The 13,063-nt window shown below is 43.5% G+C and overlaps 1 protein-coding gene across 1 annotated transcript in view; it reads right to left on the reverse strand.

Annotated features, from left to right (window-relative positions):
* Window positions 1–4,453: 4,453 nt before the first annotated feature.
* The window catches only part of L(1)g0289 (plexin domain containing lethal (1) G0289), a 34,260-nt gene continuing 25,650 nt past the window's right edge, over window positions 4,454–13,063 (reverse strand). Inside the window, exons 2-8 of the mRNA XM_076807580.1 lie at window positions 9,584–10,047; window positions 9,012–9,347; window positions 8,640–8,832; window positions 8,254–8,463; window positions 7,208–7,615; window positions 6,574–6,713; window positions 4,454–6,501 (exon numbers count right to left, since the gene is read on the reverse strand). Of these exons, the coding sequence (XP_076663695.1) occupies window positions 6,433–6,501; window positions 6,574–6,713; window positions 7,208–7,615; window positions 8,254–8,463; window positions 8,640–8,832; window positions 9,012–9,347; window positions 9,584–10,047 (1,820 nt within the window). The 3' untranslated portion in view covers window positions 4,454–6,432. The remainder of the gene's footprint in view (window positions 6,502–6,573; window positions 6,714–7,207; window positions 7,616–8,253; window positions 8,464–8,639; window positions 8,833–9,011; window positions 9,348–9,583; window positions 10,048–13,063) is intronic.

Below are 13,063 nucleotides of genomic sequence, written 5' to 3' on the forward strand. Positions count from 1 at the left end.
TCTCATTTCTTCTGAGTCCTCCGATTCTAGACACACAGGGGACAAGCACGCAATGACAAAGGTGGATTACTTCATCAGTAATTAGCATTCAGACACGCTGCCAGTCCTAGCAATACATACTCTTTTGGCTTCTTACCGATCTTTTGGTTCTCTTATTGCCAGGCCGTCCCATCTTTTGTAATTTACTCGTCGTCTATGGTCCTGAATGTCTTTTTCAGGATCCCTTATTCTGTAAAACGATTAGTATTAATCCTTACTGCCACGAACGAAACAGATCGTCGTACATACTACAGAAATATTACATAACTTTTTTTGGGATTGGTGAAGCTGCTTTCGCGTTTCCACCGACGTCCACTGCCAAACGTTTCTTCCCTTTAGGTCCCTTCTCCCAGGAAATAGTCCTTTACATTTGCCAACGATCGTTTAACATACTGTGGCGACTGTTCAGAGTGCTGCATCAAAAATTCTACCGCTCTTCTTATTTCTTGCTGCAAGGTATCTTCTACTCGGAACTTCTCTTCGTGTGTTTTCACTGCGTTTTCTTCTACTCTTATTTTCTCTTCATGGGTTTCCACTGCATCTTCTTCAACTCTGATCTTTTCTTCATGGGTTTCCATTGCATCTTCTACTCTTATTTTCTCTTCATGGGTTTCCACTGCATCTCCTTCTTCTTCTTGTTCCGCTGTTTCACTCGCTTCTTCTTCCTCCTCCTCCTCCTCCTCCTCCTCCTCCTCCTCTTCTTCTTCTTTCACTCCCTCATTCAGGGCCTCTGCCTCAGAAAAATTGGTTTCCACATCATGGCAGTTTGTCAAAAATTCTTTAACTCTCTCCGGACTAGGCTCCTCCCCAGTAATCGCAGCGATCACTTCTTCCAACTGTGGTTCTAGCGGATCAGTCAGCTCTTCCTCCTCTGGTATTCCTTCCCTGCCGGTCTTCATTATATTATTCCACGAGTTCCAAATATTCGAGGTGCTTACTTCTCTCCATGCTTCGTCCAGCAAATCGATACAATCTTTAAAATTATATTTCTCATAGAACTCTTCAACGCTTCCAAAACAAGTCAACACCCGGCGCAGCATTCTGCAGTGGAAAGCTCTCTTCGCCTTTAGAATCACTCCTTGGTCCATTGGTTGAATAATAGAGCTAGTATTTGGGGGCAGGAAGACAATTTCAAATTGCTGATCCTCTTGAAACTCCACCGACCTTAATTTGTGCGCTATACAGTTATCCAGTAAAAGAATAACTTTCCCGCTCGTGTCGCTATATCGTTGGTATCCTCTAACAGCTGGCTTAAAATTATTTTGGTACCACTCTGTAAATACCAATTGGTCCATCCAAGCGTTCTTCTGTACCTTGTACACCACCGGCAGGCTAGTCTTTATTTTCTTCATTGCTTTTGGATATTTAAATTTGTGAATGAACAGGGGCAGCAGTTTATGGGTTCCCGTCATATTGGCGCAGAAGCCCACAGTCACCAGATCTTCCTTTCCTTTCTCGTTGTTCACATCTTTTTCTAACGTACTCGAGGGAAGAGCTTTCCACATTAGACCGCTCACATCCATGTTATAAATATTACTATGCTCGATCCCTCTCTCTTCTATTTGCCGAGCAAAATCCGAGCTGAATTTTTCTGCAGCAGCCACGTTTGCGCTTCCTTTCTCTCTGAAACGATTGACTAAGCGTATATCGTAGCGTCGTTTGAATTTCCTCAACCAGCCTACAGTTGCCCTAAACGTCGATTGGGCTGCTAGTTCCTTGATTAATTGCACAGCCTTCTGGCGTAATATCGAGTCTGATATTGGGTCGCCTAGCTTTCTTCGTTCTACGAACCAAGTGTAGAGACGACTCTCCAATTCTTTATACGTAGACCTCCGTAACCTCTTCCGTGTCGGCATTCGATGTCCTTGGTCTGCATTTGGGTTTATCGTGCTGGCATTTAGTCGAATACGCCGCACGGTGGACGGGTGGATATGGTAATCAGAAGCTATTGTGCTAACAGGTATTTTACTGTCCAGCTTCTGCAGGATTTCTAACCTCTTCCGCGTTGAAATCGCTCTGATCTTGATCTTGTTGTTGCTCGCCGTGGCATTGAGATATGCGTCTCGTCTCGATACCCAGTCCTCCCTAGTCAAACATTGCAACTGCTCCTTTTCGACAGCGTCGTCACTTTTCAAGCTCCCGATTCCTCCGCTCTTTAAACCGCCAAACATTGCGTATCATCGATGCTCTACACGCAGCTACACGGCGCGGCGCCTCCTGGCAGTTCTGGCGCCTTCTGGTCTTCGGAGAGCGTCGACGAGGCGCACGTGTCGCTCGGGTGACGTGTCATCAATTTGACAGAAAGTCAAGTATCGATGGGAAAATTACACCTATGATTTCCTGGCGATCTCCCGATTACAAGAGATCGAGTGCCATGTAAATCGGACTATTTTTATTTTTAATGAAGTTGGCTTTAAATTCTGCAAATTAACTTACTATGGAATTCCGATAATTGTAGCTCGAATCGTGTCGTGTTTAGGCTTCTTTTCGCTGGGAAAACAACGAGCGAATTGCGCTCACGCCTAAATCATCCATGATTTTTATTAAAATAGGTTTTCCTACACGCGACTGGACGCAACGTCAAGAGTTTCAAAGTCGATTTTCTTGAAAATGAAGCACAATATTAACAAATTTTATTCCTTTTTCTCGACTTATTTACTTGTTATAAGTCAAAAAGAAAGAGTAATTTTTTTTTATATCGCGCTTCATTTTCGAGAAAATTGACTTTGAAATTTTTGAAGTTAGTCCAGTCGCGTATAGGAAAACTTACCTTTACTCGCGCCGTTTGCGGCTCGGAAGTGATCGGAAAACCTCTATTGTCGCTGATTGGTTGCTACCATTTGTGGCAAAAGCGGAAGTAGACAGAGAAAGAAATTGCAAAAAAGAAGAGACAGAAATACGGATAGAAAGAGATAGATAAACAAGCAGCTTTGACAGCAGACGATTTAATGAATGTTTGGGTTATGTTATTTCCGGTTTTGCCACAAATGGCTGCAGTTATACGAGCTTCCAGTGAGAGTTTATTGTAAACAGTTTTTGTGATTCTAGGCCTTCTAAAACCGCTGCCATTCGTTGTGTGACGATTTTAAACAACAATACCAATTTATCACTTTTCAAAACTTATTAAAAAGATTCTTATAATATTAAAACTGTTTTACCCTTGCACGCGTTGAAAGGGACGATTTAGTTGGAAGGTCTCATCACTAGGGGTGCGTTTCGCGGGCCAGGTTTTCAAATTGAAATGTTGAAAATGTAATTCCTAAAATACACAAGGATGAAATGTTAAGTCAAGAATTAATCAATTAATCAATCATTAATCAAATTAACAGAAGAATGGTGCCTACAAAAGGAAACAATGTTTATTACGTTTATTATAATAATTGTAATATTTATTATCACAAACTATGAGTTAAATCGTACACAATAATGTAAGAAAAAATTAACCGTGATGTTTACAATTACTTCGTTCCTTAGGTAATTTGCAAATACAATTAGAAAAATCATTTCTATATTATTACAAAGATAAAAATTCGATGCATCAAAATACATACAATTCTACAAATCGCATAGTTCGTAGCTATTTCCGCTCTCAATGGACCACGCACGGGTCCTCCCTATTCATTTACAATCGAAAACATTCTATATACTTCAATCCAAAGATGATCAGTGAGAAATATCTCGTCAATATATTCTGTCGCCAATAAACGGATCAAAAAGTCGATCGAAGGCACCTTTTTCAGACATTAATTACACTTACAATTATATAAAAATTATATTGCTTTAATGTACTACTATATACACTGGTGATCTAATGTTTATCGATACATATGAGTTTTTCCATTGCTGCCTTCTCATGCATCTTACAAGGTGCTCGTAATTCTTTTTTTTATTTTTCTTTTCAAAAAATCCGTTTAGTAAAATATATTTGTATACACATATACGGGGTGCTCGGCAAAAAATTATTGAAAACGGAACGACCGATTCTACGTGAGAATGAAGCGTAACGAAATTGCAGCGATGGCTTCGTTCCTTATCAATGAACAATTCAAACATTAACACATAGACTATTCATCGTAACTAACTGTATTTTGCGTCGAAATCGAAGTAGAACAAAAAGAAGATGAAATTACGAAGAATACAACGCAACTAGTATTTCTCTGCGACTGAATATCGCAATTTACTTTCCTCATCACTTTTTATCGCCCCACCAAGTATCTAAACTCCCATCGCGGCACGGAACGTGTTGACAATTAAGAAACAAAGCATCCATTATCACGCAGAATCACCCACTCCGGTTTTTACTATCTTCACGAAACACCCTGCACATATACACGATTACTTACATATATATATATATATATATATATATATATATATATATATATATGTAAGTAATCGTGTATATATATATATATATATATATATCCATATATATATAAAATTCATTAAAATTTAAATGGTGAAACTACAGTTCAGAGACACCGTCGATTTCACTCGCTCCATTACCAGGTGCATTAAATTCAACCCCCAACAAACAGATTTACAACAAAGTCTCTTAAAAGATTTACCAGAGATCCACTTTTACCCCGCGCATCAATTGAACTGTAGTTTCGACAGGCTAGATCGGAACACGCTGGTTTCGAATTTTCACGATTCCTTTTAGCGACGTTGCTGTTCACGCCGTGGACAGATTAGATGTAAAACGATGGTTCCGGCTCGTATAACGATTAAAAAAGAGAAAACGAATTCTTAAACAATAACAAGGTGTACACCACATGATACTAGAATCACATAAACGCTCGATGGCCAGGCTTAGAGTCTCTTCGCCTGGGTGTCTTTGACGATACACGATTACTTCGACCCGGGGGAACGTCGCGAGTGTTCCCGCGAATGTCAACGAAATAATAATAATACCGGTCGGCCCCGGCTCTTCTTCCCTTTCTCTTTCCGTCGTTCGTTCTGGAAACGTTTCACGTCGCGGGTGCAATGACTGACTTCGGGATCGCCTTGCGAGAAATTCGGCAGAGATCAGTTCGGTACGCTTTCAAGGGGAACCTCTGTTCGATAAAAGTACAAGTATAAAATTCGTTGCACAGGGCGAGCCACATATATAAAGGTTGTCCACCGTGCTCAATTTCACTCCCGGCGAAACGACACAATCTACTTGTTTAAGATTTCAAGCTCGTTTAATAAAAATATTGTGGATGGACGAGTCATATGGATTACCCTGTGTAATATAACTATACAACGCTGTCCGTGATTTAACATCCTAACAGATCTTTGTTGCCAAGCGTACTTGTTCGATAAAGCTCGCTCGAGAAAGTTCTTTCCACGCCATTGCCGCTGACTGTTTAATTGCCATTTTCTTGCAACGCTTGCGATCATTTTGTGAGTTAATGTAATTGACTTTTTCCCTATAACCCAACGCATCGATTAGAGGTGACGTGTCTCATGGTCAGTAAAATTGGGAAATAGATTTATCTGTGGTATACAGAGTGGTCGGAAGCTGCGGATGAGAAGTTGATTGGGTGGTAGAGTTTAAGAAGAAACGAACAGGCTTTGGTGAACATAGCCGGGTCAAATTAATGCAGATGGTAAAGAAGATACAATTAAAGAGAATGTGCATACGTGTTATCCAAAATATAAAGAATTGTGCACGACGGATCGAAAAACCTATTCCTTCGTTGGGAATTTAATGGGGATGGGTTTGGCCTAGCGTCGAAACCTCGAAACCCAAGAAAGTTTCGAGTTTCAGGAATTCGGAAGTTTGTACTTTTTTCGGGATTCGAAACTTTCGAAAACCTGATAAGGAAGTGAGTTTCGAAGCTTTACAAACTTTCAGATTTGAGTATTTAAAAATTAGCTTCGAACCCACCCTTAGTATCCATAGCGAAGTCCCCTAGTGATTCTTAAAAAAAATGTATATCTCAAAAACGATTAATCCGATTATGTAGTTCACTGTAACTTATTTGTCTCTTTTAACCCTAAGCCGCCGGTGATTTGATCCTCCATTTTGGTCCACAATTTTGTTCATGCTCGGAATAAGCTTTCGTACTAAATTTCGATATAAAATTCAAATCTCCTTGAAGAAATGATAGTAATAAGTGACACAAGTAGATTGATATGTAGAATGGGTCCAAGTAGACCCTGTATCCGCTAGCTCAGGGTTTAACGACTCTACGAGCCAGTCAAATTTACAGCCGCAATTCTGAAACACCCTGTATGGTATGGCAATTAACAGAACGCGACTGCGACAGGAGCGTGTCATTGCAGGAGGCAAACGGTTCCGCCACGTAGAAACTCGCAGGCACTTGGGATACAGTATACATTTAGTAGGAAGGTTTGGTCCGACAGTCCTGTATTAACTGCTGACTGCGTCTCAGCTCCACGTCATCACATATGAATCGTCGCCGCCGTGTAACGTGCTTCCCCTCTTCGCCAACTCCACTGACTTGGTCGGTACTGTACAACAAATTAATCGTTAGTTTATCGACGTTGGCCTTCAGATAATCGTGCATAACCAGCGAGTCTTACCCTAATTAACATTTGCCCTGAGGCGCTGTGAGGATTGCGATAAGCGTACGCAGCCCAGGCCACTAGGCCCATCACTAACCCAATCACTAGGAGAATTCCTATTATCCCAGAAACTCCCATGTTCATGTTACTGTCCCGAGCTGGAAAATTTCAAAGCAATGCTTTCAATGATCGTCGAGGAAAGGTTTTAAAAAGGGGAGGTGTGACGAACTAGATGTCTTTTGGAAGAAGCTGCTTCTGATTAGAACTGTAGCTAATTTGAAGTCCGTTTAATTTCGCGAGCGTCTTAAAGCTTCAACCCTTTCGCTGTATGAGAGTATAGAACAGTAGATGGGAAGATCCCGCACCCGGAAATTCAAAAAAAAAAAAATATGAAACTTTGGGGATGTGTAGAAGATATTATATAGGTATGTGTTACGGAATTGTGTATGCTGCGCAAATTCACTCTAATGCGGTGAAATTAGGATTAGGTTGATTAGTTCAGAGATTCATTTGGTTGTCAATATTCTAAAAGTCATTAATACTTATCAGCTTCTACGTTTTGAATTAAGGAGAGTTATTAATTTACGTCCAAAAGATTATCATCTAGATCCTCCTCTTATACGAGTGCTCTATAACAGCATATGAATCTTACAACGCTCCAAAGGTCTCGTCCCCGATCTCTCTTGCTTCGCATTCATTTCACTGTCCGTGACAGTCTCCTCTGAATGCACGTGCAGAACGTGATTGAACTCCTTCTCCTCCTGTTGCTCTTTGTACGTTGTAGTCGACGGCGGCGGGCAATTGTCCACGTCCTTTATCTTCCTCACGTCGCAGCCTTTCAGCAGCCAGTCCTGTCGCGACCTGAACGTCCCGGTGCTGCACTGATTTAGCTCGGTGCACCACTTGCAGTCGAACTCCTTCAGCTTCGTCAAACAGTCTCTGCAGTTGTCCATCTCCAAGCAGGTGGGCAAAGCGTTCAAGTAGATCACCGTCCAATTCTTGATGTCCTGCCGATTGAAGTTGACGCGATGGTACTCGTATATCGTTTTCCTGCGAACGACTGCAAGAAATACCAAGTCAGATGGTTACTTCGCCCGGATCACACTCGCGATTCAGTTGAACGACTTCAGAAGTAGTTTTAACTAGGGGTGAGTCCGAACCTAATTCTTGAATTCTCGAATCTGAGAGTTCGTCAGGCTTCGAAACTATCGAAACTTTTGGAACTTGAGACTTTCGGAACTCGAAGCTTTCGGAATTTGAAGCTTTCGAAATTCGAATCTTTTGGAATTTAAAGCTTTCGGAACTCGAATCTTTTGGAACTCGAAACTTGAAGTGCTGATTCTGTTTTGTAAGTGGAATATCTAGCTCGACTTTCGAATCACGAAAAAAGTGCAAAGCACCGAATTCTCGAATCTCGAAATTTTCATGGATTTTGAGGTTTCGACGCTTCGAGAAACCCACCCCTAGTCTTAACCCTCGCATGGCGGACACTGGGGTCAATTTGGACCCATCCTCAAGATCGAACTTGAACTTGGAGATTCTTGAGATTCTATACTTCAACTACCTTATAATGTTATACCCTTTCCATAATTTCCACGCGATAAAGATGAATAATACTACGAGGTAAAATAGAAACTTATGTCGTCCGCTATCCAAGGGTTAAACGTCTTCGAGAGTAGCTACCCTGGCTTGACTCACAGAACACTATTCTATCCATGATGTAAGCGTCGCTGAGCCCAATTTTAACAGGATGGGCCGAATCATCGATGAGCTCGACCATTAAGGGAATGACTGAATAGACGAAAACGATGTCGCCATTTTGATGCAAAGTCACCTGGAATGTGAAGGCGCCAGCGTCCTGTTTATCTTGCAAAACGACGTTCTCCCATACAACCGTGAACGCGGTCCCTGCAATCATACAGTCATTATTTATTTATGCTTCGTCAGAGAGCAAACACTTTTTTAAAATACTTTATTACGATACTCTCCGTCCTTGTTTCTATTCTTCTTCTCCCTCGTGTATCATACGAGCGGAATAAGGATTTTACAATAATAATAAGTGCGGCTCGTGGCTGGCGACGTACCATTGTCAGCGTACTTGACGAAACTGTCGTTCGACAGGCGTGTATCGAAGTTCGCCATCAACGGCGCGATGTACTGCGTGGCGGCCAGCCAGCTGTGAACGTATTCGCCGGTGTAGAGGAAGCCGCCGGTGGCGATGGTGATGTTGCGAACTTTGTGGCCATAGAACGGGAAGTCGAACTTCAGCTTGACGGTCTGCGAGAAGGGGAAAGAAAATTGTGGCGTCAGTGCTGGTTTCTTTAAACATTATCCTGGACAAATTTAGTTTTGGGAAATCCTCTTTCAAGTCAGCCGAGCCAGTCGTTTCTAATATCCGCCCGATACTAGAAATTCTAAACGGTTCAAGCTGAATTAACAGAACAACGAAGACTCACAGCGGCGCGGCGATGGCTCTGGCTAAGCAGACGATTGACCTTCAGCTCTCGATGATTGTCTATGTCCACCCAGTGCTTCTTGCCCATCGCCTCGTCGATGATGAACGTGCTGTTGTAATACTGATGCGTGTCGTACTCGATCTTCGTGATATTGTGCTGGGACAGTGTCTTGTTCGTCACGTCGGAGAACTTGCTGATGGAAATGTCCCCGATGGTGCTGTCGTGCTCCTCCTTGCCATCCGCGGCCGCGGCCTTCGCCGGCTTCTTGTTGGCCTCCGTCGCCTTGTTCGTCACGTTGTTCCACATGGTTTGATTGGCCCACACGTATGGCGGAACCTGTGAAAACGATCTTACATTAGCACCGACAGGCGAGGAGTATTTTCTACAAAGATATCGGCTTGCCAAACAATATCTAAGCCTATAGATGGAGTCAAGCTACTCTACAGTTACGCTTCGATACTAGATCGGTTAAACCCCCCACTCTAGTTCACGGCTACCTTCTCTTCAGACATGCGCATCAGAGCCTTCGTTATGGACTGTCGGAGATGCTCGTTTTTAGTTTAGAAACTTACTGGAGTCTTTGTAGGAGAGTTCATCGGGGATGAAGCCGCTGTTGGTGGCTTCAGCGTGGTCGAGGTCGCCTGCTTCACCGTCCAGACCGCTGTCGTAGATGGGAACGAGGCGGTGGAAGGCTCGCTCGCGTTCTCGGTCGAGTAAGGAACGTTCAGAGCTGCGTTCGACGCGTTGACAACTGTCTGCGATGGTTGTTGCGACGGCTGTTGCGGTGGCTGTTGCGGCGGCTGTTGCGGCGGCGGTTGCGACGGCTGTTGCGGTGTGGGCTGCTGTTGCGGCGGTTGCTGCGATTGCTCCTGGGAGACCGCAGGCTCGGTCCTGACGAAAGCAGCTTTCTCGTACGTTGCTCGGCGCTGTCTGCTGAGCTCCTCCTCCTCGTGATCGGATACGTAGCTGAATAACACTGGCCCATGGTCGGCTCGGGATTGCCCTCTCGATTGGCCCAGTTCATAGTGGTATCGATCTGCAAAATCAGGAATAAGACAATGGTGAGAGTTTTGGTCTTTTTTTTATATTTATGTAGGATTGTGGCGTAAAGGGGCCTCCAGACGCTGATATATGTTGCAATGAAACATTGATGCGTGCATCTTGCATCTCACCCTCCTGGCTGGTGAGCAAGATGCCAGTTTTATGAAACCTGTATCACGAAGGGGTTAAAGTCACACCTTCAATTTCTTAATCCTTCAATTTTCCCCTCAGTACTTCCTCTTCTCCGGTACCTTTCCCTCTCGATTCATACCCTCTTTCATTTCCACCTCCCTGCTCCACCATGACTTACAACCCCTCACTCGTCCCACCATGACTCACAATCCTTTTCAACCTCTCTCTCCTCTACCATGACTCCAACCTTTTCCTCTCCTCTCCATCTTCTTCCTTTCTCCTCTTCACCTCCTATGATCCACCACATCGCACAAAAAACATCCACTAACCCCAGCCAAGATCAATTAACGCGAAGCCAGCTAGAAAGAGAACATTCATGGGCCAGTCAAGGCGGACAACGAGTCGTCTATTTCGATTGACGTCTCGCAGTTCCATCAACGACGCCCGTCCTAATGCCAGACGTGACTCGAATGAACGGCGAGTGCGCGCCGTCTCGTGTCCGACGACCATTCGAATCAATTCACGGGCCGCACACGCACGGACGGGCGGGCCTGCGTCGCTAAAGGGGTCGCGTTCGGCCGCTTTACGCGCGGGCCTGCGTCAACCGAGCGGCAAGTGGCCCAGATCAGTATGAATTCTAATAACCATCGATGCCAATCATGCTCCTCCATCGTTACCCGCGTTTCGGTGCCCTGCGAACGCTCTTGCCGCGTTCGGAATAGAAAATGGGAACAGGGGGGTTTAAAAAAAAACATAACGCCACATTTTCTACTTTCCTCGTTTTCAATAATTACTAAGAGTTACTTAATCGTTTACGTAATAGCCAACTTTCTACGTACACAATATTATACCCGCGAAGATGTTCCCCCGCCCCACGTGCGGGGAACGCCCATGTGCGTTGAGCTAGCATGGTTAACGAACGAGACTGATGGTTTCCCGCACGTGGCTTGCGCTTAGATAGTACACCGAATTCAAAGAAGCTTCACGTGGTACAGACTCAATCAGTGGAACTTGACGATACTTAGTGAGTAATTATAGAGAGTGATCCTTGAATTTTATTGTTCTTTCATTTCGTCCTTTTAGCTACGCTGTTGATAACAGTTCCGTGCACATTTTTCTGTATTTATATCCGGGGCCAGGTTACCGAAAACATCTTACTGCGATAATACGCGGCGAGGAATGGGACGCAAAACGGTCGTGAACTATCGCGACCGGATAGGAGCAATAATTGGCAATCCCGACGACGGACCGTCGAGAATGCACGAAGTCTGACGTCAGTGTAAATTTTCATGCTCCGAAAGCCGCCTCGATTAAACGCTCAACTATCTATCGCTACCAATAAGCGTTTCGAGAGAGAATGGCCGTCGCGCGTTTTGGCGAATCGCGGCGAAACGAATCAGAGAAATTAATAATAATTAGTTAACTGTAGCCGCGCTTCGGTCATCGATGGTTTATAAACTTCTCTCTTCGTATCGCCGCGCTTCATCGAAATGCACGACGGCTTTAGCGAGCCGAAGATGTCGAGGTCTTTATAGGAGCGGTTTTTGTTTGTGGCGGTGGAATATAGATAGAATTGAAATTTTGAAATTTTATCAAGTTGGCCACGTGACTGCAAGAGGACCGCGAGATGTGGGTATTTCTTTGGACGTTGGAGTATTTTCATTGTTTTCTGTCGGGGATGTTACGGTTGATCAGATGTGTGGGATTTGGGAGGGCTTTAGTGTTGACGGATTTTGAGGTTCCAGAGGGAAGTTAACGGAAAGGGTTGAAGAATATTTTGGTTTGAGGAATTCTAGGAGGTTCAGTGGGATGTTGATGGAAAACGGGGGAGGTTGAAGAATATTTGGATTTGAAATATTTTATGGAATTTTAGCGTGAATTTAAAGGAACTCCTAGATGACCTCCTAATATTTCCTCGTGCAAATGTTCAGAAATTTTATTGGAAAGGTGAAGAAAAAGGGAAGGAAGAGGGTCGAAGAATATTTGGTCGAGGGATTTTCGAAGTTTGAATGCTTGGAGATTTTGGAGATTTTTGAAATTTTAGGAAGGTTGATTTGAGAACACATCATGCCTTGTGTGTCTTGCAAATGTTTCAAGAGTACGTCATCTGAAATAATATTTGAATACTGATTGGACGCGTTTCGAGGCTGCCGGAGAAGATTCGTCGAGCCGTCCGCTCACTGTCAAGGCCTTTTAGACTGGAGTCCGTTATCTGGCTAAAATAAACAGCTCGCCTGTTTTCTGCGATCGCGAAAAACCGTTTTGTGGCTAGTCTTACTTAGCAACAGTGTAATTATTGACTATATTATTCATTGAAAAATTAACAGTCCTCGTAATTGGAAATTGATAATTCCAGAAAATGTTAAGCAAATTATGTGGTATCTACCTTGGGACATTGATTCAACTTCATTTCTCTATGATATGGAGGCTAACCTTCGTAGAGGTTGATTTCGAGACTTCTAAAATGGTTTACGAGTTACCCTTGAAACCTCTATAGAAGTTTAGCATTTACCCTTGAAAATTCTATATATGTTCACGAGTTTTCCTTGAAACCTCTACAGAGGTTCACGAGTTACCATTAAAACCTCTATTCAGGTTCACAAGTTACCCCGAACTGACCACCATGGAGGTTCAACACTTACCCCCACCAACCCTTCAAAAATCATTTATCTGCTTAAAAACCACGGTGATCGGTACTGGGACTTTTTATACCCTCCGCCGCAGAATAACAGCTGGTAGAAGCGTTGCGCACAAGTCGTCCGTAGACTATTGCGCGTTAACCTTTGTTCTCCACGGATCGATAGGTATCGATCGTATAGGGAGGGGTCGCCGACACGAAATGGGATCGTTAATCTCGTGGAGGGCTTAAAATGATCCGA

Source organism: Andrena cerasifolii, chromosome 2, assembly GCF_050908995.1.
Source record: "Andrena cerasifolii isolate SP2316 chromosome 2, iyAndCera1_principal, whole genome shotgun sequence".
NCBI classification, from domain to species: Eukaryota; Metazoa; Arthropoda; class Insecta; order Hymenoptera; family Andrenidae; genus Andrena; species Andrena cerasifolii.